Source organism: Ascaphus truei, chromosome 11 (assembly GCF_040206685.1).
Source record: "Ascaphus truei isolate aAscTru1 chromosome 11, aAscTru1.hap1, whole genome shotgun sequence".
Classification (NCBI taxonomy): Eukaryota; Metazoa; Chordata; class Amphibia; order Anura; family Ascaphidae; genus Ascaphus; species Ascaphus truei.
Genome location: NC_134493.1, coordinates 43,584,428 through 43,611,593, shown reverse-complemented (window position 1 = coordinate 43,611,593; position 27,166 = coordinate 43,584,428). Strand labels below are relative to the sequence as shown.

Genomic DNA, 27,166 nt, shown 5'->3' with positions numbered 1-27,166 from the left:
AGGCCACCCGTGGTATAGAGTGTTTATAGAGACCAGCTCTGCTCAGTGAGGAAGGAGTTACATGCAAAGAAGGCTGGATATACAAATGGCCAGCCCATGAGATCATGTGACTGAACCTGACCTTGGTTTGTAGATATAAAGGAAGGCGTGGGAGACTCAGAGAATAACATACAGAGCGACAATTACATACACACTGCCCTCCTTCCCCATCATTAGGGTCGGATCATGAACTTCATCCCAGACCTCTCCACCGAGACCTGGATTCTCCTGGCTGCTTTCTGGGCGCTCTGGTTTCTGTGAGTATTGTGACTGCTCCGTGTGCTGCTCCTGAATACAAAGTCTGGGGCAGTAACTAGGACTAACTCCAATAGAAATACTTTCTGCCGGGTCTAAAAGCCTCAAACCAATTATTTCTATGATTTTAGATCACTTTCTCTGATGCTGCGTGAACAGCGTGTTCTCATTAGTATGTTCCCTCACACAGACCTGTAGCATGTTTGTCATTTGTGTGTTCCCTCACATACAGTAGACCTGTGCATGTTCTCTTTAGTATGTTCCCTCACAAAGACCTATAGCGTGTTGTCATTCATATGTTCCCTCACATAGACCTGTTGTGTGTTCTCTTTAGCATGTTCCCTCACACAGACCTGTAGCGTGTTCTCTTTAATATGTTCCCTCACACAGACCTGTAGCGTGTTCTCTTTAGTATGTTTCCTCACAAAGACCACAAGTTGGTGTTTCTGCACATACTACACTATTCTATCAGTATTGTACCTGGTCAACCCCATTCATTTGAATGAGCTGAAGGAAGCTATATATACTAATCCAGCGCTGCGCAAACTGGGGGGCCCAAGACTTTTCGGGGCGGGGCGCTGCGTTTATAAAGACCCCCACGCTGAGAGCGCGAGGCCTCTGCAAACTTACCAGGCTCTGGTCACGCGTCTCTATGACAACGCGGCGTTGCCATGGAGACGTGACGTAAAATGATCCTGCAGCGTCATTTGACGCATCATTAGACGGGAGGGGGGGCGCGACTGAGGGAGCAGATAGGGGGGCACAGGTGCGGGGAGGTTGCACACCGCTGTACTAATCCATTCTGGAGTAGGGAGTACACAGTAGCATGGCTTAGTACAAATGGCCAAGAATGTCTCCACAGCGTCAGGATGCTGTAAGCAGGGCACTGGGAATATTAGAATTCCCGACATGTCCTTCTTTGGAGAGAAAACACTGGATGTTGTACCTTGTATTAAAGTTGGGTGAAGACGTCTCTCACACTACATGGTAATTTCTTCCCCAGGTACGGGATATGGCCATTTCGATTCTTTAAGAACTTGGGAATTCCTGGACCCATCCCGTTCCCGTTTATAGGGACCTTTCTGGGATATGGCAAAGTGAGTATGTGTCTGGCACCAGATCAAAATGCAGAAGGTGTAGTAGGAGGAAGAGGACAATGCTGGTGAATCAGTTTTGGAAGGTTTTGGGGACAGCGCATTATGACAATCAGCCCTCTGCGCAGCTCACATAGAGCAAGAACACACGCTGCTAATTCAATTCACCATCTCTGCCAAATTAATCTCAGATATGTCATAAAATATCCCAATAATAGAACTCTGTGCTGCAAAGTTATACATTGTATCTGTGTTACCTTGTGGGATGTTTGCGTCAGACCTACCTACAATGTAGTGCCTGTCACAGGGGACCAGTCCAGGACTAACACACTAGGGATAGACACGCAAGACAGAACTACATTTGTCATTAGTTATTTTTGTGAGGGTTGTTTCAGTGGAGTGAGCAGTGTGGAAGTCAGATTGTAGAGGGTCTAGGAGAGAATAGGTGGTGAGTAAATGGAGCAGGCGAGAGAATACAAGACATTCAAGGCGTTTAGAGGCAAAAGGCAGGAGGGAGACAGGTCGATAGTTAGGACAGGTAGGGTCAAGCTTGCTGTTTTTCAGTAATGGTATGACTGTTGCATGTTTGAAGGAGGGGGGAAAGGTACCAGAGTAAAGGGAAGTGTTAAAAATCTGTGTGAGCATAGGCATTATAGTAGGAGCAAGCGGATTTTAGGAGATGGGAGGGAATGGGGTCAAGAGGGCAAGTGGTAGAGGGAGAAGAGGAGATCAACAGTGACACATCCTCCTCTGTGACAGCGGAAAAAGAGTCAAGGAAGGCAGGAGGACAGTTAGGAAGCGGTGTAGGGTGGGAGGAGGAAACAGAGGGAATGTTCTGATGTATTCCACCTTTTCCTTAAAATAATCAGCAAAGTCCTGAGGTGAGATGGAGAAAGAAGAGACAGCTGGGGGTGGTCTGAGTAGGGAGTCAAAGACAGAAGTGTTGGCGTGGGTTAGACTTGTGTGCGTGTTGATTAGTGATGATAAGTAGGTTTGTTTAGTCTTAGACAGGGCAGAATTGAAACAGGACAGCATACATTTGTAGTGAAAGAAGTCTGCGAGAGTGTGAGATTTCCTCCAGAGGCGTTCAGAGGAAGGAGTGCAGGAACGCAGCATGCGTGTGTGGGAATTGAGGGTCTGCGCATGAGGGTCTGGGGTTAGAAGGACGAGAACGGCAGAGAGAAAGAGGGGCATGTAGATCAAGGGAGGAGAATAGGGCAAAGTTGTAGTTCCTGACCAGGTTATCAGGGTCTGGAGCAGAGCTGAGAGGAGAGGGAGGAGCGTAATGTGGAATCAAAAGCTGGTAGGTTAAAGGAGCGCAGGTCTATGCAGAAATGAGGGGGAGATGGAGAAGGGGAGAAGCGAGAGAGAGAAAATGAGATGAATTGATGGTCAGAGAGAGGAAAGGGGTAAATTGAGACATTTATTGGTAAATGATAACCACAACTATTCACAGACCATAAAGCACACACTCCCAACTGGGGTAACTGAGGATTACGCTGCACGTCTAGGTGCAGGGACCTCCATGAAGAGATTTCCCCCATTCTTCTCCCATGCAGTGTCTACAGGAAGTGGTCTTCAGGCCTGGAACCGGCACTGGAACTCTAACTCTGCAATAGCCAAAGAACTCACTAAGCCACAAAATGGATACATGAAGGGAGGGTTAAGGCTGGGTGCCTTCAGTATGACCCAGCCCTTGATTGGTGGGTGAAAATGCAACATGCAGAAAGTTACACAAAAAACATGGGAAAGGTCACAGGCAACGTGCAACATTTCTCCTGAGTACCAGGCTAGACAACACATATATACACAGTATGGACAGGTAGGGGTAATGGCAGGCTTAACCTTTATTCAAAGCAGCCAAATCGACCCCTCCCGTCACAGTTCCCTCCTTGGAGTACCCAGGACTCAATAACTGGAGGATTACAGCAGGCTTATTTTACCCACATCACTAGCAGAAGCCCCGAGTCCATCGTCTCTGCGATGTGCATTTGCTGAGTGGTACACATGGTATACAGCAGCACAGATATTCATTCGGTTACTTCCTGCCAGTGTTCTTGTTCCTGAACAAACAACAAATGTAATAAGTATATTTATTTGCATCCATGTACCTTTATTTACGGATGGCTCCGTGTATGATGGCATGTTCTGTATATCCGTGTCTTTGCAGGGTGTGGTGCAGTTTGATATGGAATGTTTCAAGAAGTATGGAAAGATGTGGAGGTGAGTATAATATCCACCAAAGAGACACGCGTGGATCAAGCTTGCCGGGGTTTAATTTCCTTTAGTAGAGCGGGACGCAGGGGCCTGTACGCGAGGAGCCGGATGCGGGAGGGGCCTGTGCGCAAGAGGAGTGGGAAACGGTGGAGAGACCACTGCGCAAGAGGAGCGGGATGCGGAGGGGGGGCCTGTGTGTGTGAGAGGAGCGGGACGCGGGGGGGGGCATGTGTGTGTGTGAGAGGAGCAGGACGCGAGGGGGCCTGTGTGTGTGTGAGAGGAGCGGGACGCGAGGGGGCCTGTGTGTGAGAGGAGCGGGACGCGGGGGGGCCTGTGTGTGAGAGGAGCAGGACGCGGCGGGGCCTGTGTGTGAGAGGAGCAGGACGCGGCGGGGCCTGTGTGTGAGAGGAGCAGGACGCGGCGGGGCCTGTGTGTGAGAGGAGCAGGACGCGGCGGGGCCTGTGTGTGAGAGGAGCGGGATGCGGAGGGGGGCCTGTGTGTGTGAGAGGAGCGGGACGCGGGGGGGGGGGGGGGCTGTGCACAAGACGAGCGTGACGCGGTGCGGGGGCCGGTGCACTAGAGGAACGGAATTCAGGGGGCTATATACAGATTTCCCCTGGCTCTCTCCCTGACACGGAGTAGCCGTGATGCCTCTGTGCCCTGTGCTTTGCTGCAGGCTTTATGATGGCAGAGTCCCGGTGCTCGCTGTTTTGGACCCGGTTATAATTAAATCCATCCTGGTGAAAGATTGTTACAGTAACTTTACCAACCGGCGGGTAAGATTATTTTTATTGCTATTGTCCTGTGATAGAAATGTGCATTACGCACAGGATCTTGCACCTGATCTGTCTGACCAATCAGGGCTCCCTGCCTGAGGTTCTGAGCACATGACTCTATGAGCTTTGCGTTATGCAGCACTCTGATTGGTTGATGTACCGCTGTTGGGTAACTTGCGCCCTCTTTCTATCCCATGCAGAATTTCGGTCTGAGCGGCCCCCTAAGCTCTGCTGTCACTCTTGCTGAGGACGAGCACTGGAAGAGAATCCGCACGGTTCTCTCCCCCACCTTCACCAGCGGCAAACTCAAAGAGGTAAAGAGCCATGGGGGGCATCTTATTCCCCGATATGTAGGGAGACGGTGAATCACCGAGCGCTGTGTGCTCTGGCACACACACGTCTTCAGGCGAACGATCATTAGCATTCAATCTGAACCATTCTATTTTTCTTTTAAAAGACCACTGTCTTTTAATAATTAAACTTGTTTAATACACAATATGTTAACGCCCAGAGATATCATAATCTACCAAAAGATGAAGTAGATGAGGTGAGTCCATGAAGTAATCAAAAGCTTTGCTGTATATTCACTGAAGTGGGATCACGTTAATGAGTGGTAATGGTGGCTAATAACCATTGAGAGGCAGTGGGTATTGCACCTTAATGAATATCCTGTTGGCTTTCAATATGAAGAATCAGAAGGAAACACAGTTGGGTAATTTATTTAAATAATAAATTATTCATATTTGGTTTGAATGAACTCATACACATGGAGATGAGGTCCGTAGGTCCCAAGAAGAATCGGTTCAGCAGTTAAGACATGTTCTCCTCTTTTTCAGATGTTTCAGATTATGGAACGTTGCTCGAATATTCTGATAAAGAATTTCCAGGTGCACGTGGATAAAAATGAACCGTGTGTCATGAAGGAGTAAGTCACTTTTTACATTCATGGATAAAACCGATTTCAGTCTTAGTTGAGAACACAGTCAACCTTTGTCCTGGGCTGATTTGTGAAAAAAGTGTAAAATAATTTCCTGTATCTTTCAGTCAGTAGAAATCAAACTGATTCAAATCAGGGCAGTACTTTAAAAAACATGGCGTCCACGAATATGTCTGATTTCAGTATCTCCCCTTCTGCACTTTGTGATCAACATATTGTCTCAATTCCTTCCCACAATTCCTCTTTCTTCCCCCGCTACATTCATACCTTGCATTCCACTGACCTCTCCGCCCTGAAATCCACCCTGAACTTGATCCACTCTTCCTTTGACTCTACCTATAACATTGACCCTGTTGTCAATATATATTATTTTATCCTGTGTCACTCTAATCCCCAACCTTGGCATAACATACTTCCATGCTCCTGCACTCCCTTCTCGGAGCACCTCTGGAGGAAATCTCGCACTCACGGTGACTTCCTTCACTACACATTTCTGCTTCCCGGTTCTAACTCTGCCCTCTCTCAGGCTATACAACAATACTTATCTACAATGATTAACTCTCACAACCCCACGTTGTTATTCTCTATCTTTGACTCTCTCCTGTGACTTCCTTTTACCTGTTTCTCTCTTTAAACTATATCCCAAGACTTTGCTGACTACTTTAAGGCGAATGTAGATCTAATCCGCCACTTGCATCTCCTACTTACTTTCCTAACACCCCACTCTGAACGCTGGTCTGCTCCCCACTTGTCACCTCTCCTTCCACTACATGGAACTCATCTACTCTGAACTCTGACGCCCACTCTCCTGCCTTTACTTACAGTACACACATTTTCAACTCCTCGCTCTGCTCAGGCACCTTTCACTTTGCATTCAAACGTTCTATAGTCACACCTATCCTCAAAAACCACACCGTTAAACATACTCCCACCACCATCCCCCCTTGTAACTATTGCCCTGTTTCTCTCCCACCTTTTGCACTAAAACACCTTGCAAGTTTTTGTCTATTCAAGCGTACTCAATTCCTTAACATTAATACTCTTAGACTAATTGCAATCTGGCTTCTGAACCGCTCAGTCCACTGAAACTGTCCTCCCCAAAGTAGCTAAGTCTCTCTACACTGCCAAATCTCAAGGGCTCCATCTCCTTCTAATTTTACTTGACCTTTCTTGTGCTTTGGACCTCTTGTAAACGAGCCTCTAATCCTATCAATTCCTCCATCTTGGTATCCATAAAAAAAGCTCTGTCCTGGTTCTGCTCTTATCGTTCTAATCTTGCCATTGCTAGCTCTTCCTCTTCTCCCGTTGGCCTTCACTCCAAAATATCACCTCTATGCAGATGATACACAACTAAATCATTCAGCACCGAAGATTAGACATTCAGTCCCAAATCACTGGTTGCAATTTCAGGCTGGATGTCCCTACGTCATCTGAAACTAAACACGTCTAAAATGGGGCTCATCATAATCCCACCTAAACCAGGCCCAATTACTCAATTTTCTGTCACCATTAATAACACTAGCATTCTGCCATTCTCCCAAGCCCGCTGCCCAGATGTAATATTTTCCTTCTCACATTCATGCTGTTGCCAAATCTTGCCAATATTGTTCCACCGCAACATTGCCAAATCCGCCCTTTCTTTTTCTTGCTCTACCACTAAAAATCACCCATTCTGTCATTATCTCCCGACTTGACTATTGCAACCTTCTCGTGTCCCAACTCTGCCTATGCACTGACCAATCGGCGTCCCTCCCCATCTCCAAGTCACACCTACAATCTCACCTCGTCCACAAAGCAGTTGGTTAGTTTGGACCTGCGGTTACTCGCATTACTGATGCACTGATTTACCCCTCAACTATAACAAGTACGGGTGGTAGGCAGCACTCCACCGTATCTAGAAAAGAAATCAATAGAGATATGGTGCAAGGGAACTTAGAGGGACCTCAAACCCTCCTAACAATGTAATATGTGATATGGGGATTCCCAGCACTCAAAATTGATGAAAAAATGACAAAAGAGGTTCAATGCCAATAAATAAATAGTTTGTATTTGGTGAACATATGATGATGATGCAGCAAGCCGTAGGTTACAGAGAGCCTAACTAATTAAACAGATATCAATAGGGGGGAAGGGAAATTATTTTCCCTTCTCTCCCCTTCCCCCCCCCCCCCCTCTTGTTTCCCTCCCCTGTTTAATTAGTTAGGCTCTCTGTAGACTACGGCTTGCTCCATCATCATATGTTCACCAAATACAAACTATTTATTTATTGGCATTGAGCCTCTTTTGTCATTTTTCATCAATTTTGAGTGCTGGGAACCCCCATATCCACATACCCCCTCAGCTATGTTTTATACTGCACTTGCCCCTACTGTATTCCGTGAGCCTCCCATTATTCCATTTAGATTAAGTCTGCAGACCAGGGACTCCCTAATTCCCATTGCCACGTTGCATAACATCTCACGGCGCTGTCTTGCTTGTTCTGCAAAGTTCTGTGTACATTGTTGCTGCTGCATAGATAAAAAATATACATATTTAATTACCTCGAAGGCTGAGCTGTATCTTGCCAGGCAATGCATCCCTTTCTCTGATCTCCTAGTATCCTTGGAGCTTACAGCATGGACGTGATCACTGGCACCTCTTTCAGTGTGAATATTGACTCCCTGAACAAACCAAATGACCCGTTTGTTACCAACATCAAGAAGCTGCTGAAACTTGGATTATTTAACCCATTGCTCATCCTCGTAGGTAACGTGTTTTACAAAATGACAGCGTTCTGCGACTTATTTCTCACATTTTGCTATAACCAGCGCACCCTGCTGAAGATCAGCATCGACATCTTTGGTTATAATTAAATAATTTCTTGTAATGGTAAAAAGAAGCAGATTGGGATGACTCGGTGCTGGATAAATCCTCGGGTGTTTTTTTGTTGACAAGTTTAATTCCTGTTCTTAGTATCATGGGTTTTACCTCTTGTGTTTGTATTTTCCACATAAATCGATTTTTCTTTGCTTTCTGGATTTCTTGCAGTGCTTTTTCCGTGTCTTCTTCCAATTCTTGAAAAACTGAACGTGCATTTTTTCCCGAAAGATGTCATTGAATTTTTTATGAAAGCAGTTACCAGCTTCCAGGAGAAGAGGCAGAAAGGGGACCACTCTGTGAGTTAAAAATTGGATGATTTTGTACAATTGTGACACAAGTCTCTTTTCACACCATGTTTGACATTTTACACAGCAATTAATGTGCTGTGAGCTTATTTAAGTACAGATTTACAGTACACTAATTTATTTCCAGAAATTATCTACACTACACAATTGGCTGCACACTTGTGTCACTTTCATTCTGTCTAAGTGCTGTCACAAAGCACCAGAAATATCGACTGAATTAATATTTTGTCTCATTGTCGTGAAACCCATTATTCTCAGGAGATGATGGGACAGTTTAGAAATGTATAACCTCAAAGTAATGGCATCTGTGTTGTAGATGTATGTGCTATCAATTATTTGATGGGCCTCCGAGTGGCTTTTATCAAAATAATAAAAATAGATATTAGAGTATTGTGCACCGTGGCACCCAAAAAAAATGTCGCAGACGTGTGTACTGATGCTGTTTAGCAGAAAACATTGAGGTTTTACTTCTGTTCAGAATTGGAGGTTACATTTCCCTAATAAGTCTTGAGTCGGATAATATGCCCTGCTAAAATCTTCTCAGACTTCGGTCTCCAAATCCAACTCACATTTTTTGGTGTGACACCACACTTTTGTTTTCATTCAGTTGGGTTTATAAAAACTCATCCCAAATGGGAGTGAAGCTGCAATGTGACTACATCTAAACTTCTACCCACAGGGCCGTGTGGATTTCCTGCAGCTCATGGTCGATTCGAAGACAACAGATGATGGAACCAATGGAGTAAATGATGAGCGCAAAAGTAATTCAATGGGTTCATCAAACACACAATTTTCAGGACTGGGTTGGGATTATTCTCTAACAGACATTTCACACCGTGATTCTCACACAGCAGGGGGCCTTGTGATGATTATTATTATTCTGTTTCGGCCCAAAGTACTGACAGAAAGGACATGATTTACCCATTTATCCAATACAATTACTAGTCCTTCTCCATCTGGGCGAACTCTGTACAATGAACTGTCTGTTTTATGTGAGGTCAGAAAGCGGGGCAAATACGAAAAGATAAATCGAGCTTAAATTAACATTGTGCTTGGAGAAGGGGAATAGCCACATGTTTCCAGAGAGGTATCAACAGTAGCGAAATTCCACCAGATCCATGAATGCAAGTCCGTTACAAAGCACCTTTCTGATGTCCTCACACAGGGGGCGTAACCCAAGTATCCATTTACTTGTATATCTCCAAATGTGAAGAGATACCACTAAAATAATCGCATCTAAATATGCAAAATATATTCAAATGTGCATATTTCTCGGGTATCCCAGGTGTGCTCACAGGTCTCTCCACATGTATAGAGGATTGTTTTGGGAGGTAGACAAGTGAAAGTTTAGTCTACTGGTGTAGTAGCCTCTACCATTTTTGCTGGAAGGCTATGCCATGTATCCACCACCTTTTCCTTTGCAGAAGTACTTCCTCACATCTCCCCTGCACCAGCCATGAAGCTAAAAAATAACCGAACAAAACATAATGAGAAATTGCATTAAAAAATGTGCTTGTGAGGTTTGGAAAAATCATGTACAAACTGAACTCTCATGTCGGGTCTTAAATTATATACGCATATATAGTTTCCTGGCGCTTTTGCCCTTGTTCATATTTTGCATGGTGTTTCCCTTCATAGCACTGACAGACATGGAAATAATGGCTCAGTCCTTTATATTCCTCGTTGCTGGGTATGAGACCACAAGCACATCACTTTCCTACCTGTTCTATAACCTGGCGACGCACCCTGACGTGCAGCAGAAGCTGCAGGAGGAGATAGACGGAGCTCTCCCAGACAAGGTGAGAACATGCTTTGTATTACAGATGGCTCCTTTCTGGCCTTTATGGTCAGATGTAGAGTGAAATAAATTATCAAAAAACAGATTACTTGGGTTCAACAAAGACCTTAAACTTTAGAAAGGCAGATTTTAATAAACTGAGGTCTAATCTAGTAGTAATACAATGGGATGATGTTTTTGCAGGGAAAAATGTAGAAGATAAATGGGCAATCTTTAAAACATTGTTAGAAAAGTACACTTATCAGTGTATGCCCTTGGGTAATAAGTAAAAAAAGAAATAAGTCAAAACCAATGTAGCTAAATAAACAGGTAGGGGAGGAAATGGACAAGAAGAGGAAGGCGTTTAGATTCTTTAAGTCAGAAGGGACAGAGACATCGTATCAAAATTATAAGGAATGTAACAAAAGTTGCAAAAGGGCAATCAAATTAGCAAAAATGGATAATGAAAAAAGCATTGCAATAGAAAGTAAGGTCAACCCTAAAAAGTTCTTTAAGTACCTTAATAACAAAAAATGAGAAATGAAAATATAGGACCCTTTCAGTGTGTGATGGGTAGACAGATTATTGGGGATAAGGAAAAAGCAGAGGTATTAAACAAATTCTTTGCCTCTGTATACCAGGGAAGAATCAAGTTCAATAGTAGTGCCGCAGGAGGAAGCCACAACCTCCATATTAATGAACAATTGGTTAACTGAGGAAGAAGTTCATAAGCGACTTGAAAAAATGAAAGTAAATAAGGCACCTGGCCCTGATGGCATACATCCAAGAGTTCTCAAGGAGTTAAGCTCAGTAATAGCAAAACCATTATATTTAATATTCAAGGACTCCATTTCCACAGGCTCAGTACCACAAGATTGGTGTAAACCAGATGTGGTGCCTATATTTAAAAAGGGAGCTAGATGACAACCGGGAAATTACAGACCTGTAAGCCTGACTTCAATAGTAGGGAAACTACTTGACGGTTTAATACGGGATAATATTCAGGAATACCTAATGGAAAACAAAATTATTAGTAATAGTCAGCATGGATTTATGAAGGATAGATCTTGCCAAACTAACCTTATTTGTTTCTTTTGAGGAGGTAAGTAGGAATTTAGACCAGGGTAATGCAGTTGATGTGGTCTACTTAGATTTTGCAAAGGCTTTTGATACGGTTTCACACAAGAGGTTGGTGTACAAAATAAAGAAAATTGGACTCCGTAATAATATATGCACCTGGATTGAAAACTGGTTAAAGGACAGACAACAGAGGGTTGTCATAAATGGAACTTTTTCAGGTTGGGCTAAAGTCGTGAGTGGAGTACCTCAGGGATCGGTACTGGGACCCCTGCTTTTTAACTTGTTTATTAATGACCTTGAGGTTGGGATCGAGAGCAAAGTCTCCATCTTTGCTGATGATACTAAATTGTGTAAGGTAATAGAATCAGAGCAGGATGTAATTTCTCTTCAGAAGGACTTGGAGAGACTGGAAACGTGAGCAGGTAAATGGCAGATAAGGTTTAATACAGATAAATGTAAGGTTATGCATTTGGGATGCAAGAATAAAAAGGCGACTTACAAATTAAATGGAGATATATTGGGGGAATCCTTGATGGAGAAGGATTTAGGAGTTCTTGTAGACAGCAGGTTTAGCAATAGTGCCCAATGTCATGCAGTAGCTGCAAAGGCAAACAAGATCTTATCTTGCATCAAAAGGGCAATGGATGGAAGGGAAGTAAATATAATTATGCCCCTTTACAAATCATTAGTAAGACCACACCTTGAATATGGAGTACAATTTTGGGCACCAATCCTAAGAAAAGACATTATGGAACTAGAGAGAGTGCAGGGAAGAGCCACCAAATTAAAAAAGGGGATGGACATTCTAACTTATGAGGAGAGGCTAGCTAAATTAGATTTATTTACATTAGAAAAGAGGCGTCTGAGGGGATATGATAACTATATACAAATATATTCAGGGACAATACAAGGAGCTTTCAAAAGAACTATTCATCCCACGGGCAGTACAAAAGGACTCTGGGCCATCCCTTAAGGTTTGAGGAAAGGAAATTTCACCAGCAACAAAGGAAAGGGCAGTTACAGTAAGGGCAGTTACAATCTGGAATTTATTACCCATGGAGACTGTGATGGCAGATACAATAGATTTGTTCAAAAAAAGGTTGGACATCTTTTTAGTTGGGAAAGGTATACAGGTGTAACGGTGTTTCTGGCCCGGCCTGACCCACCCAATCTCACATTGGCCCCTGTGGTCTAACCGGACCCCATTACAGTGTGGATATGTCATATGGTGCACCTGCTGGCTACAGGACTCCTGAGTCTCCCGCATGATGGTGTGTGGGGAGAACCCGTCAGACAGGCAGCTGAGGTAGTGTGCTGAGTCTCACCTAGTTCCAGTGCAGCGCCTCCACCTCACCAGGGTCCCTGCGTCCGCATGGGGATGATCCTGGCGAGGAACTCCTCCGTGGTGCTCCTCTCTGTACACTCATTCTTGATAGATACACGAGAGGGTTTCTGGCTGAACTCATCTTTATTGACACGGCAGGGCAACTGCCCTCCACAAGGAGTATCTTCAGCCGCTCATCTCGCCAGTGCTCCCTTTAGTTAGGTATGTCACCCAGATCAGGGATTCACTATTCCCGCAGGAATCACTGTCCTGTGCCAGGTCCCTGGACACAGCCTCCCATGGAGTTACTATAACATAACTGACACTCTGATAGAACTTTAACTCCTTCCTCAGCTCTGACAAGAGCTTTCCAGCAACACTCACAGAACTCAGAACTAACTTTGCAACACAGTGCTGTGCCTTATGTAAGCTTCTGAGGCTGACACATCTCTGACATCACTAACCATGGAGTCAGAGCATGTGACCAGTCCCAGCCATACACAGAGCACCCCACCAGGGTGTGAGGGGAAACCTCCATAATTACTGCTGGCATGCCCACACTTACCAGGCCTTACTGCCAACAGGAGAGATGACTGTAGGCATTTTACATGACCGCTACATTCTCCCCCTGGTGAATCCCATCGTCCACGCTGGGACCTAAATTTGTATACCTCTTTCCAGGAAACACTGTAACGGAAAACATAATTAACATCACACAAATTTCCTCATAATACAGTACATATGAATACAGTCATCCGCCAAGCCCGCCCCGACCAGCAGCCACGAACCCGCGTAATGTCTCAGTACCCCCTTAATAATAGTGATCTGGGTCAGGTTTCCTCACTTCCCGGTTACCCATATCCAGGACCGTAACATAATAATGCCTAGGTGATCCTCTCTCTGGCACATAGGTCACCCTATGTTTGTGAACATTTCTCCCTATGCTCCACACTCGCATCAGGGTGTCTATTCTTTCTTCCGCCTTTTTACCTACAATGTCGCTCCCCCTATTGGTTAAGTACAGCTCTATAGTTTCTTGGAGCCACGTTTCCCTATTGTCCTCAATTTCATCCATCAGGGGCTCCGGAACATAGGGATACTCCAACCCATGGGATTTTTTATATTTGGCTATTATAGCCCTCTCTGCCCTACTGACCCTGGTCAGATCAGCATTACCTGCCCTCCCAGGTAACACCCATGATAGGGGCTCATCAGAATCTACTGGGTCGGACAGTGTGTCGGGACCCATGGGCGCTATGTCCCTACGCTCCAGCTGGAACCACCTCTTCTGTAGTTCCCTGTCCCTCTGCTCTGGTGTAAACTCTCCCTCTTTCCACCAGAAATCTACCACGTCCTCCCGCCGGATGAGGAACCGAGTACGGTCCATCCATGCGGAGTACCCCTCAAATAGTGGAGCCCACCACCGGGTCTCCTTAAAGGGATTAGGCCCTGGTTCTCGGTCGTCATCAAACGAAAACACCCCTGACGACCTTGTGGATCGCGGTTTGGACCACCTCGAGGACCCCGGAGCCTTTACTGCCGGTTGGGGTGCTGTATCCGCCACCCTCAATTCTCCTCCTCCCCTTGAATCACCTTCCGTAGCTCCACTGAGCTGCCTCTCCCCAGTCCGTTTTTCCTCCCCCCCCAAAGGTATGTCCACAAGTTCCAAGCTGGGCGGTGAACCCGGTGACCGTGTGATAGGGGTAGGGGCATTAGCTAGGGCATGGGGTTGGGTATAGGGGCATGGGACGGGACCCCACGGGGTTACGACCCGCTCCTGGCTGTCCGTAGACTGGTCCAAGGATGATGTCTCACCCTCCTCAGTCCTGAGATCGTCTCTCCATTTTCTGGGCAATACGAGCGGTCGGGGACCTTCCCCCAATCGCCAAAGCGTCGCTGCTTCCCCTTCCTGGGTTCCGCCGTCGTCACCGGAAGTGACGTCCTCCCCGGAACCGGAAGCGTCGCCATCTCGCGTTGTACCCCCATGCGGGATCTCTTCTCCCACGACATCCGGTTGCTCCGCCGTCGCCACCGGAAGTGATGCCGTCCCTCCACGTGCGCGTTGGGCCTGGCGCGGCCCTTCCAGCGCTTCGCCGTCTGTTGTGACCAGGTAAGAGATAGGGCTTTTTGGCTTACCCATCCGCAGGGGTGTAGGCGTCTCTCTCCCATCTCCGCCAGGTCCTGGGATGGCGGGACTCCGTCGGTCGGATCGCCGATCTGCGGGGGACGTCCGGTCACTCACCCCACGGGGCGTCGTTCTCCCCGTCTGTCTTTTCCGCTCCGTTCTTGCTACCGCCAGCTCACGGAGGTCCTCATCAGAGTAGTCCCCTCGCCCCGACCTAGGGGTCTCGGGGCGGGGTGAAAGTCTCTTTGCCCCTGTCACGGGGTTTAATCCAGCCGCCTCAATGGCCAGTGACCCAGCCGACTTGACCGGCTCCAGTCCCCTGCCTCCGGGACTCGCGCGGTTGATCCACAGCGCGCCCGGGGACTCAGCAGAGCGCCGTGTCACATCCACCGGGGGGTCAGCAGGCTGTATTGGAACGAATGTGGGCATAGGCCACAGATACAAAGTCCCGCAATGAGGGCAACGTGCCATCGTATTCACTGTACCTCCGGGCAGCCCGCATTGTAGGCAGAGCCCGACTACCGTCTCTGTATTGGCCACCCTCACCACCAGCACCCCGCCGGGCACTGAGTATGGCTGGGTGGAGACCATAGTGCCCACAGTGGAAGAGCAGGCCATTCTTTGTACAGGAGTCACTTCCTGTACCGGTCTCTCCTTCTCTGTGGTTCCTCGCAACTGACTGGTGGAAGTTGCTGGATCCGCCACTCCCTGCTTCGGCTCCTCCCTTCTCTGACAGAGTTGGAACCCGCCCCCAGGGGTTGCAATAATGGGCGGGTCCCACAGGGGAATATCATGCCCCTTAATTAAGGCCGCACCTCTCTCAGTCCTGGTGGGCGCGGTCTGCGTTTTCGCGCCAGTCTCCTCCCCAGAGCTGAAGTCCTTTCCCGCGGCTAGTTCCCGCCTTCTCCTTGCAGCAGCTTTTTGCACAAGGTACCTTTGCTTGCAAATCACCTCCACGGCCGGAACTACTTTTTGTAGTGGCGCCGTCTGGATATCAGTCCCTGGGCCCAGTGGGTGCATCCCCACAGGCCATAATTGAAAGTCACTCCCCCTGGTAGAAATCAGGGGAGGGTCCCATAAACTCAACGGTTGACTCAGCACAGGGGCTGAATTAGTCACTGTCCATCCCGGCGCAGCCATAGCTTTCGCGCCATGCCCCCCTTCAGGGCGGGGCTCTGCTGTTCGCGCCATTCCCGGCCAGCTCTGTGCAAGTCCTGCAACAGCCATTTTTTTTGTAACTGTCCCATGCGGTTTCCCTTGCAAGCGGGAACCGCCATTTTGGTTGGTTTTTGCACCCAAAAAGTCCATTCGTTCGCTCTCCTCACGGGGTTCTCCCCCAATTATAACAATTTCTTCACACTCTTCAAGGGTGGCCCCTCGCTGTCCCATACAGGATAAAAACGGGGCAGCCATAGCCTTCGCTCCGCTCCAGAGCAGCCTGGTCAATGACAACTCGGCGACAGTCTGCTCTTCAGTGGGTTGCACGCCACGGGTGCCCTCCCCATCAGCCTCTGTCCGCCATTTTACGTTCTCCGCGCCACGCGGATCCTCCACTCTCTCATAACAGTTGTCGTACATGAGGCTCCACTCTGCGGGGCAGCCACCACACCGGTACAATAAAGATTAGCTCAGATGCACCACCACATGTGTACCTTATCTAGGTGTGACTCAGTGTTGCACTACCTCAGGCTAGGCTCACTCTCTCAGTGTCTGCTGTGACTCCTTCCTCCCAGTCTGTGCTCCCTACGGTGAGTGTCTGGAATGGCTAGGTACTCTGGCTGGCTCTGCCATGCAGTACTTGGGGCGTCTACCTGTCTTGGTCAGCCTAGCGCAGACCCTCTCCAGGACTCCTGACCAAGTTAACAGGCTGTCCCTTCTGGCATCCTACCAACTAGCACTGCCTCAAGGTGACTCGGTCAGCTATAGCCCGCTCCAGACCCCTCACTCCCTTCAGGCCCCTAGGTTGTCCCTGCGAACTGACAATATCCCGTCAGCCCCCTGACCACCCCTAGGTCCGTCCCTACGCAGCACAAAGTGGCAGCAGACACTCTCCCTGTTTCCCAGTGACCTAGCTAAAAGCCTGTCCTGTTGACGGATCTGATCTCAGCAGCGCCTCCAAATGTAACAGTGTTTCTGGCCCGGCCTGACCCACCCAATCTCACATTGGCCCCTGTGGTCTAACCGGACCCCATTACAGTGTGGATATGTCATATGGTGCACCTGCTGGCTACAGGACTCCTGAGTCTCCCGCATGATGGTGTGTGGGGAGAACCCGTCAGACAGGCAGCTGAGGTAGTGTGCTGAGTCTCACCTAGTTCCAGTGCAGCGCCTCCACCTCACCAGGGTCCCTGCGTCCGCATGGGGATGATCCTGGCGAGGAACTCCTCCGTGGTGCTCCTCTCTGTACACTCATTCTTGATAGATACACGAGAGGGTTTCTGGCTGAACTCATCTTTATTGACACGGCAGGGCAACTGCCCTCCACAAGGAGTATCTTCAGCCGCTCATCTCGCCAGTGCTCCCTTTAGTTAGGTATGTCACCCAGATCAGGGATTCACTATTCCCGCAGGAATCACTGTCCTGTGCCAGGTCCCTGGACACAGCCTCCCATGGAGTTACTATAACATAACTGACACTCTGATAGAACTTTAACTCCTTCCTCAGCTCTGACAAGAGCTTTCCAGCAACACTCACAGAACTCAGAACTAACTTTGCAACACAGTGCTGTGCCTTATGTAAGCTTCTGAGGCTGACACATCTCTGACATCACTAACCATGGAGTCAGAGCATGTGACCAGTCCCAGCCATACACAGAGCACCCCACCAGGGTGTGAGGGGAAACCTCCATAATTACTGCTGGCATGCCCACACTTACCAGGCCTTACTGCCAACAGGAGAGATGACTGTAGGCATTTTACATGACCGCTACACAGGGATATACCAAATAAGTATACATGGCAAGGATGTTGATCCAGGGATTAATCCGATTGCCAATTCTTGGAGTCAGGAAGGAATTAATTTTTCCCCTTAATGGTGTTTTTTGTTTGCCTTCCTCTGGATCAATAAGGAAGTATAGATATAGGATAAAGTATCTGTTGTCTAAATTTAGCATAGGTTGAACTTGATGGACCTACGTCTTTTTTCAACCTCATCTACTATGTAACTATGGAACACAGTTACACGAGGTCAAAGTGTCTGACACGTAACATGGGCCTCATGTTGGAGCAATCTTCTCTGAACCTTTTTGGTTACACTACGTGGTTTGCGATCAAGCTTACTGTAACCTGCACAATTTTTTGGGGCACCTGTAATATCATCCATGTGCATATGGAAGACATTGGGTCCTGCCTTGCCCTACTTCTGGGGTAGCCAACTCCAGTCCTCAAGGGCCAAAGAGGTCAGGTTTTAAGTATATCCCCATGGCGGCACAGGTGGCTCGGTCATTCTGAATGACTGAGCCATCTGTGCTGAAGCAGGGATATTCTTAAAACCTGACCTGTTGGTGGCCCTTGATAACTGGAGTTGGCTACTCCTGCCCTACTCCACTCTGCTCTTTAGGAAATTACACCTTTCTGTGAATACACCTGGTTCGGATGGATAATCAATGTAACCAGCTTAAGTCTTTCCCAATTGTCCCTTCAGGCCAGTCCAACCTATGACATTCTGATGCAGATGGAGTACCTCGATATGGTGATCCAGGAAAACCTGAGGATGTTCCCCACTGCCGTGCGGCTAGATAGAATCTCAAAGCAAAATGTGGAGATTAATGGAGTTATCATCCCAAAGGGAACGGTCACCATGATCCCACTGTATGTGCTGCATCGGGACCCCAAGTACTGGCCAGAACCGGATGAGTTCCGACCCGAGAGGTACCTCACGAGAAGCTTTGGAGCCTGTTGTGTTCCAGTGCAGCTCCAGCCTCTGAGACACAAGTCCAATTAACCCTAATATCACTGGGATTCCAGAGGGTCTGGGAAAGTGTCACGGTAGCTTATGACAAGATATAATGAACACCAAATATCTGGGTTAAACTGAACGAGGCTTAGATATAATAAAATATAATTTATTCCTTAAATAAGGTGAACACAGCAATATAGTACAATTAACAGACAAGAAGATAACACTTACTTAGGGTTGGGGGATGGAGAAATATCCGCTAGCAATTCTCCAGCAGCCCAGTGACATTCAAGATGGAATCAGAAGCACAACTCCAGCACAACTAAAAACTGTAGGGTTGACACAGTTTATATACCTGTGCAACCCTATTCTTAACATTGAACACAGCCTATTGGTGAACAATTAACTGTATCCACTCTCTAATGTGGAGACACAGACTAACCCATGCCCTCAGGTAACAATTAGACTGGCAGAGTTTTGTTGATTGCTTAATACTTAATCCCTAGACATTGGGTAACAATCAAGGCAGTTAACTTTTGATCACCGTGCTTAGGCTACTCAGCCGTCTGCCCTTCATGACCTATTAGCCTAGCAAATGGCGTCTGCATTTTCAGAACAGATCCAAAATAAAATACATATACACTTTAATATCTACACATATTAATAAGTTCCATTCTGGTGGGCTCAGTGGGTCGACCTTTGCCAGTTTTTAATGCCTACAGTGACTCCACATATTGGCCAAATATGAACTCTCTGCGACCTCCAGAATTGGAGATACAGAAATGCACTTTAAAACATTAATATACATGCTTATAATGAAACATGGGAACGGGAACATACATTTTCAAGGTACAACAAGGTGCAAACCTCCTCCCTGGACTGCAGTCCAGTTAACCCCTTGTCTCTCTGGTGAGGTCAGGGGATGGCCATATGGGGTGCAACCCCTTTAATACTGGGCCACCGCCTTTCTCCCTCTACACCTCCCCTTCTTAATGGGTGACCTGTGGCCCACTGGCCCTAACGGGAAGTGGGGCACTGCTGGCACCCTTAACTAACTCAGCCTCAGAGGGATAGTTCTGACGTGAAAGTCCATCAGCATTGCTGTTTTCACTACCCTTTTTGTGCTGAATAGTAAACTCAAACTCTTGCAAGGCCAAGCTCCACCTTAGCAACTTGGCATTCTCCTCTGATGCCCTCTACAGCCAACTCAGGGGGTTGTGGTCTGTGAGGACCGTTAAAGCCCTTCCATAAACATAGGGCTGGAGTTTTTTGAGTGCCCACACAATGGCCAAGCACTCTTTCTCAATGGTGGCATAGGCCACCTCTCTGGGAAGTAGTTTTCGGCTGAGGTACACCACAGGGTGCTCTCTACTGTCGTCCCCCACTTGGCTCAACACAGCCCCAATGCCATAGTCCGAGGCATCAATCTGTATGAGGAAATGTTTGGTATAGTCCGGGGCAGCCAGTATGGGGGCCCCAGCAAGTGCAATTTTCAGTGCCTGGAGAGCAGTTTCACAGGCAGGAGTCCAGGTGATAAGCACAGGCAGTTGCTTCTTAGTCAAATCAGTCAGGGGTTTGGCCACGGTGCTGTACTGTGGGACAAACGTCCTATAGTACCCTGCGGTGCCCAAAAATGCCATGACCTGTTTCTTGGTCTTTGGTACAGGCCACTGAACTATGGCTTCTACCTTGGCTGGCTCTGGTTTGAGGTGCCCTCCACCCACCCTGTGCCCTAAGTACAGGACCTCTGCCATCCCTACCATACACTTAGTGGGTTTCAAGGTAAGCCCAGCCTCCCTGGTCTTATCTAGCACCGCAGCTACATGTCCTAAATGGGAGTCCCAGGAATTACTAAAGACAGCAATGTCATCTAAGTAAGCCCTGGCATAGCTCTGCATCCCTTCCAGTAACCTATTGACCAGGCGTTGGAAGGTAGCCGGGGCATTCTTCATCCCAAATGGCATAACTAAAAACTCATAGAGGCCACTTGGAGTGATGAATGCTGACTTCTCCCTAGCCTCCAGGGTCAGGGGAATTTGCCAATAGCCTTTGCTCAAATCCATGGTGGTCAGATACTTTGCCCCCACGAGTTCATCTAGTAACTCATCCATGCGAGGCATGGGATAGGCATCTGACACCGTCCCAGCGTTGAGCAAGCGGTAGTCCACACAAAACCGGGTGGTCTTGTCCTTCTTAGGGACTAGAACTACCGGGCTTGCACAAGGACTCTGGGACAGAGTAATTACCCCTAGGGTCAGCATCTCCTCTATCTCCCTCTCCATACTGGTCTTGACCTCTGCTGACACTCTATAAGCGTGCTTATGCAGAGGCTGCAGGTCCCCTGTGAGCACTGGGTGTTTTGTGAGGTGTGTGGTCCCTGGCATGTCAGTGAAGAGGGCCCCATACTTAGCTAGCATGTCCCTGGCTTCTCCCTTCTGCCTAGCACTCAACTGTGCCCCTATCTCCACCTGCTCCACAGTGTTTCCCTGCCTGCTAGAAATCATAAGGGGTCCTACAAGATCCATCGCTACTTTCTGGAAGGGTTCCCCTATTATCGGTAGGGGTTTCAGGGGTGCCTTCACACGGTCGCCCGCCTTACCCACTCGCTGGCAGGCATCACAAGAGCGGCAGAAATTGCCCACATCTCGAGATGCCCCCGGCCAGGAGTAACGCTGTAATAACCGGGCTCGCGTTCTGTTGACCCCCTGATGTCCCGCTAACGGATTAGAGTGAGCTACCCGTAACAGTTGCTGTCGGTACCCCTGGGGCACTACTAGCTGTCGCTTACTGGTCAATCCCTCCTCTATCCCTGGGTTCCCTTCTACTCTATACAGGAGTCCCTTATACCATAGGCAGTGCTCAGTGCCTTCCCCTGACTGAGATTCGGACGCCCGAAGTCTCACGCCGGCAAGGGTAAGGTCTGTCTTCACTGCCTCCCTAAACTGGGCTCCTAATTCTGACCACCCCCCAGTCATGTCATTGTCCGGAGAATGGGGATGGGTGAGGGGAAACAGTAAGTCAGTCTGTGGTTGCAACTGATCCTGGCTTACCTCCCCGGGCTCCTCTGCGCCCTCCGCTAACGTTGGTCCCAAAGGCTGGGGGACTGGCGCCGCCGCCATTGCTGCTGTCTGGCTCCGGGTAACCGCCGCCACTGCAGCGGGCTTGGGCACTCGGTCATAGGTGCAGGTCATCGTTCCCAGATCGTTGCCAAGAAGAACATTGGCATCCAAACCGGGTAAAACCCCCACCTCCCGCACACCCTGGCCCTCCCCCCAATCCAAAAAGATTCTGGCCACTTGCAAGAAACGTGGCTCTCCGTCGGCCACAGTGATCTGTATCCCAGGGCCTGGGATCAATTCCTCCGGCCGGACCATATCAGGTCGGACCAGGGTCACTGCAGCTCCTGAATCCAGCAAGCCGACTGCTTGCGGGTCACCGACTGTGACCGGGGTGAGATGTCTGCTCCGGCCGTCCGTCTGCTGCAGGTCCGCACTGAGATGTCTTCCGCTCCTGGCTGTAGGCACCGATGAAACCGGGACAGGTGTGGCCTGGGACGCCTCGCTGGGAGTTGGTTCCATGACCGGTCCGGTGTCTTTGGTGGAAGCTACCCGCACGCGGGCTGCCGGCTTCGCAGCTGGGGTGCGTTGCCCCTGATGGGGTCCGCCGGAACGCAGGGGTTCCGGGCAATCTGGTCTGATGTGACCAGGGCGGTTGCAGTTGTAGCACCGCCGCTCGTGCCGGAGCTCCCCTGCCTTCGGTGGACTGCTGCCTGCAGGCGGCCTCTGAGTCCATTGGGGGGCATTGGCAGACCTTCTGGCCGGTGCCGCCGCCGCCTTGGCTACTGTTTTGGCGGTCATCAGGGCTCGGCTGGCCACATAGTCATCTGCAAGCCTCGCCACCTCCTGGTAAGTCTTGGGCTTCTTGTCGTACACCCAAGCCCCCACCGCCGGCGGGCACTGCTCCATGAGCTGCTCCTGAAAGATGAGGTCCAGCAGGCATTGGTAAGTCCGTGCCTCATAGCCCTCCACCCATCGTATCCCGTACAAAGCCATGCGGGTCACGTAGGTAACATAGGACTCCTGGGGCTGCCTCTCTTCCTGCCGGAATTTACCCCGGTAGGCTTCAGGGGTAAAACCGTACTGAAACAATAACAGTTCTTTCAGGTGGTCATAGTCATCAGCATACTCATCTGGAAGCGCCATCATTGTCTGCTTAGCCAATCCGGACAGTAAGGGGTCCAAACGTGCATCCCTATGCTGGGGAAGCACTTTGTACCGCCAGCACTACGTTTCAAAGTTCTTTAAGAAACTGTCAATCTGGTCAGTGGCTTCCACGAACCTGGTGAGACTGTGCTGGTCCAGCTTGAGTTCATCTGTGTTGGGTTGGACAGGGGGGCAATAAGCGGGTCTGTTCACTGCCATAGTGATAAACTGCAGCCGCTCCTCCGGTGTCCCTCTGTCTCCCCACGCAGTAATTAGTGCCAACATTTCAGGGGTGAACGGACTGGTAGCCGCAGCAACCAGTACCCCTCCTGTTGCACTGCTCCTGGGAGGTGCACTCGTTCCCTCCCCGAGATTCCGCCGCCCCGGCACTGGGTTCCTTCCCTGATCTCTGGGTGGCTGTAAAAGGGCAAGCTGAGCCGTATCCTAAGGCTCTGCAAGCCGGGCTTCATAGTCACCGATTGCGTCAACCATGTCTGCGACCTCCTGGTTCTCATAGGGCAGTCCATATTCACGGCACTTGTCCTTCAGCTGAGCTCAGGTCCACATGTTGGATGAGCCTTCAGCCTCGCTCATGGTTCAGTCACAGCAGTGAGGTGGTGTTACAACTTGTGTTAACTGTTGCACTACTGTGTGTTCAATATCTTTAGTCCCAGGAACTTGCAATTACCATCAAGTTCCTACTATGTTACAGTATCCCGCAGTATACTGTAACACAGGTCCAGTTCAATCCCGCCGCTGCCACCAGTTAATTATAGAGCTTGTCACGGTAGCTTATGACAAGATATAATGAACACCAAATATCTGGGTTGAACTGAACGAGGCTTAGATATAATAAAATATAATTTATTCCTTAAATAAGGTGAACACAGCAATATAGTACAATTAACAGACAAGAAGATAACACTTACTTAGGGTTGGGGGATGGAGAAGTATCCGCTAGCAATTCTCCAGCAGTCCAGTGACATTCAAGATGGAATCAGAAGCACAACTCCAGCACAACTAAAAACTGTAGGGTTGACACAGTTTATATACCTGTGCAACCCTATTCTTAACATTGAACACAGCCTATTGGTGAACAATTATCTGTATCCACTCTCTAATGTGGAGACACAGACTAACAGACTAACCCATGCCCTCAGGTAACAATTAGACTGGCAGAGTTTTGTTGATTGCATAATACTTAATCCCTAGACATTGGGTAACAATCAAGGCAGTTAACTTTTGATCACCGTGCTTAGGCTACTCAGCCGTCTGCCCTTCATGACCTATTAGCCTAGCAAATGGCGTCTGCATTTTCAGAACAGATCCAAAATAAAATACACATACACTTTAATATCTACACATATTAATAAGTTCCATTCTGGTGGGCTCAGTGGGTCGACCTTTGCCAGTTTTTAATGCCTACAGTGACTCCACATATTGGCCAAATATGAACTCTCTGCGACCTCCAGAATTGGAGATACAGAAATGCACTTTAAAACATTAAAATACATGCTTATAATGAAACATTAAGGGGGACATACATTTTCAAGGTACAACAAGGTGCAAACCTCATCCCTGGACTGCAGTCCAGTTAACCCCTTGTCTCTCTGGTGAGGTCAGGGGATGGCCATATGGGGTGCAACCCCTTTAATACCGGGCCACCCCCTTTCTCCCTCTACAGAAAGCATTTCAGAGGGAGAGGGAATTTAATTGGGAAATGTCTGTAAGTTACAAACATGGAACTGAGTAATTTGCAAATCAATAATATGGAAAAGCCAAAAAGCTGACTAAACAATGACACGCACATTACTGACTAACACAGCAGTACGGTGACGGCTGCCGTGTCCCGGCCGAATAGGATATGACCGATTTTGATTCATCTGGGGCATTGACTTTTGGCACAATAGCAAAGTCCAAAGCAAGAGGAAAGACTCATGGAAGAGTGATGGTAACACTGGGGTCCTGGTAATACCGGGACCCATTGCTGCTTGGCCCTCAACTTTCTCTCCCTATTCCAGGTTCAGTAAAGAGAACAGAGAGGCCCAGGACCCGTACACCTTCCTGCCCTTCGGAGCTGGGCCCAGGAACTGCATCGCGATGAGATTCGCTCTCCTGAGTATGAAATTGGCCATCACTGTCCTGCTGCAGAACTTCACCTTCCGGCCTTGCAAAGAGACTGCGGTAGGCAACATTATAGAAAAATCAGCCAGTAACCTTCTGTATACAACTCCAGCCGATGGCATCACAGGCACAGGTCATGGGACTTGCAGCTGTACCAAGCAATCATTCATATAGACCCTATCTGCTAACCTTTCTGTCTCCTGAGCAGAGGATCACGCAGGGCCGGCTTGATGGCGTTCCCATAGGTGCGACTGCACTGGACCCCCTTCTTACCAAGGCCCTGCGCTCTCTGCGGCAGTGATGGAGGGAGCCCACCCAAGATCACGGCAGCCAGAGCCAACTTCCGTGCCAGGATCCCCCAGGTGGGCTCTCTCCAGCACCGCCACTGCCACCATGGCTGGGCCACGGGGAAGAGAATAGGCCACACACACACTGCACCTGGTCCTGTGTGGGAGGCATTAGACATGCTTTCTAAATACCCCACTGGTTAAGGAGACACCCAATGGGTAAAATAAGAAAAGCTTGGTAAATAACTTGGGGTGCTTATGACCCAAATCTCCCACTCTTTATTCCTCTTCTGCTTTGGGATTTTCATGTTCTTCTTTACTTTCTGCAGATCCCCATGGAGTTCAGCACACAAGGCGCCATGCAGCCAAAGACACCAATAGTTCTAAAGATTGTTCCTCGGACATCAGCTGAAGAGTGACAGGTGGAATCAGCACACACTGCAGCCTCCCATGCTGTGAGTTTCTGCCAGCTTAAAAGATCAGCAGCAGAATGAGGCAAGGTTCAAAACCTGGGAGAAATTGTAACCATATTTGAAACGCAATGTGCATTTTCCATAATATTCCAAGTAATGCAGAGCTCTCACCGCACAGTACACAGAGCCTACAACATTCAGACACATGGACTGTGCAAACCATTAACCAGATAATACCGGGGTCGCAATGAGGATGTTACTGTATGTGAATGTTGTCCGGTCACTTTGGCTTCACTGACAATAAAACATTTATATGAAACTAGTTGTGGAATAATTACGCCCCCCTGCATTGTGGTGATGCACGGCATTGTGGGAACTGGTGGTGGGGACTGGCTGTGACAGGCAGGGCTTGTATTAAGTATGGTGCTCGTGGAATCTGTCCAGCGTTAAAATCCGCTCTGAGTCCCCGCTGCGCATGACTCACAGGTCGGACATGTCCAAGCTCAGTCCATAGAGAGCTGGACACTATCCCGCAGCATTGCTGTATCAGGCTGATTTGTAACCGATGGTCTTTAAGCCACAATCTGTTTCTAGGTTGTTTTTTTCCCTTGTATCTCACAGTTATGAAAAGAACAATTCAGTAACACTGATAATAATAAAGTGCTGGTCCCTCCGCATAGTGATTTCATGTAGCAGATAACAGGATTATTTATACTTCCTGATATGTGCAATACTGACATTTCTAAGATTTTAAAGTATAAGCAAATTCTTTAAGTCTTTAGCCCTCAAACTCTGCCGGGAGGTCACCGTAAAGATACATGTCCTGCTTAATTCAACGGTGCAGCCTAGAGACGCCCAGATTTCGAAAATCACAATTTAGGGGATAGTCCCCAAAAGTCCTGAGCATTTATAGAGAATCCCATCTGATACCAGCGGGCAAATGTGCAGGAGAGGTGCAAAGTGTGAGCAGAAAGGGGAGGAGAGTAATGAGTTAGGTCAGGGGTGCTCAACTCTGATTGAGCCACCTGTGCTGAAGCTGGGATGTCCTGAAAACCTGAGCTGTTGCTGCTCGTGTCCAGCGTTGAAGGTGTTATCAGTGTAAACAGAAAGCAATGATACAGCAGGTGAATGAATCCCTTCCCCTTGGGGATGGGAACTTGAGCAGTATATTTATTCTGCAGCTGCCGCTGGATTATTTAAAGCTGAGAAGGGCTGCACAAAATACTAATCGTTATCACGGTGTTTGCTTTCTCATCAGACTCACCACAAACTGCCCGTTTACGGGTTCTGGGAGCAAAGTCACGTTTGTTTTATTTACCAGCGTGTTTATTCTGGGACTGACGGCCCTGCCCTACACCACTTATAATGTAAGCTCTTTTGCTCAGGTCACTACATGCTTGTATATATGGAGCTAAAAGCTCTGGACTCCTGCATTCAGTGGCGTAACGACGCCTT

The 27,166-nt window shown here is 48.2% G+C and overlaps 1 protein-coding gene and 1 long non-coding RNA gene across 3 annotated transcripts; one reads left to right on the top strand and one right to left on the bottom strand.

The window, feature by feature from the left end:
- The first annotated feature begins 124 nt into the window (after positions 1-124).
- On the top strand, positions 125-26,030 carry LOC142463336 (cytochrome P450 3A24-like). 2 transcript variants are annotated; one of them, XM_075565960.1, is made up of 13 exons: positions 125-296; positions 1,298-1,391; positions 3,559-3,611; positions 4,282-4,381; positions 4,582-4,695; positions 5,218-5,306; positions 7,915-8,063; positions 8,346-8,473; positions 9,162-9,243; positions 10,121-10,281; positions 18,431-18,657; positions 24,909-25,071; positions 25,628-26,030. In XM_075565960.1, exons 1-13 carry the CDS (start codon positions 226-228, stop codon positions 25,715-25,717), a joined length of 1,521 nt encoding a protein of 506 aa, XP_075422075.1. In that variant the 5' UTR covers positions 125-225; the 3' UTR covers positions 25,718-26,030. The 2 variants fall into 2 exon arrangements, with proteins under 2 accessions (XP_075422075.1, XP_075422077.1); XM_075565962.1 differs by lacking the exon at positions 4,282-4,381 and having other exon boundaries at positions 254-296.
- On the bottom strand, positions 2,860-4,477 carry LOC142463338 (uncharacterized). Its single transcript, XR_012787418.1, has 3 exons — positions 4,446-4,477; positions 3,336-3,451; positions 2,860-2,998 (listed from the first exon to the last, which is right to left on the bottom strand). It is a non-coding gene; the product is annotated as an uncharacterized LOC142463338 (long non-coding RNA).
- Positions 26,031-27,166: the final 1,136 nt, after the last annotated feature.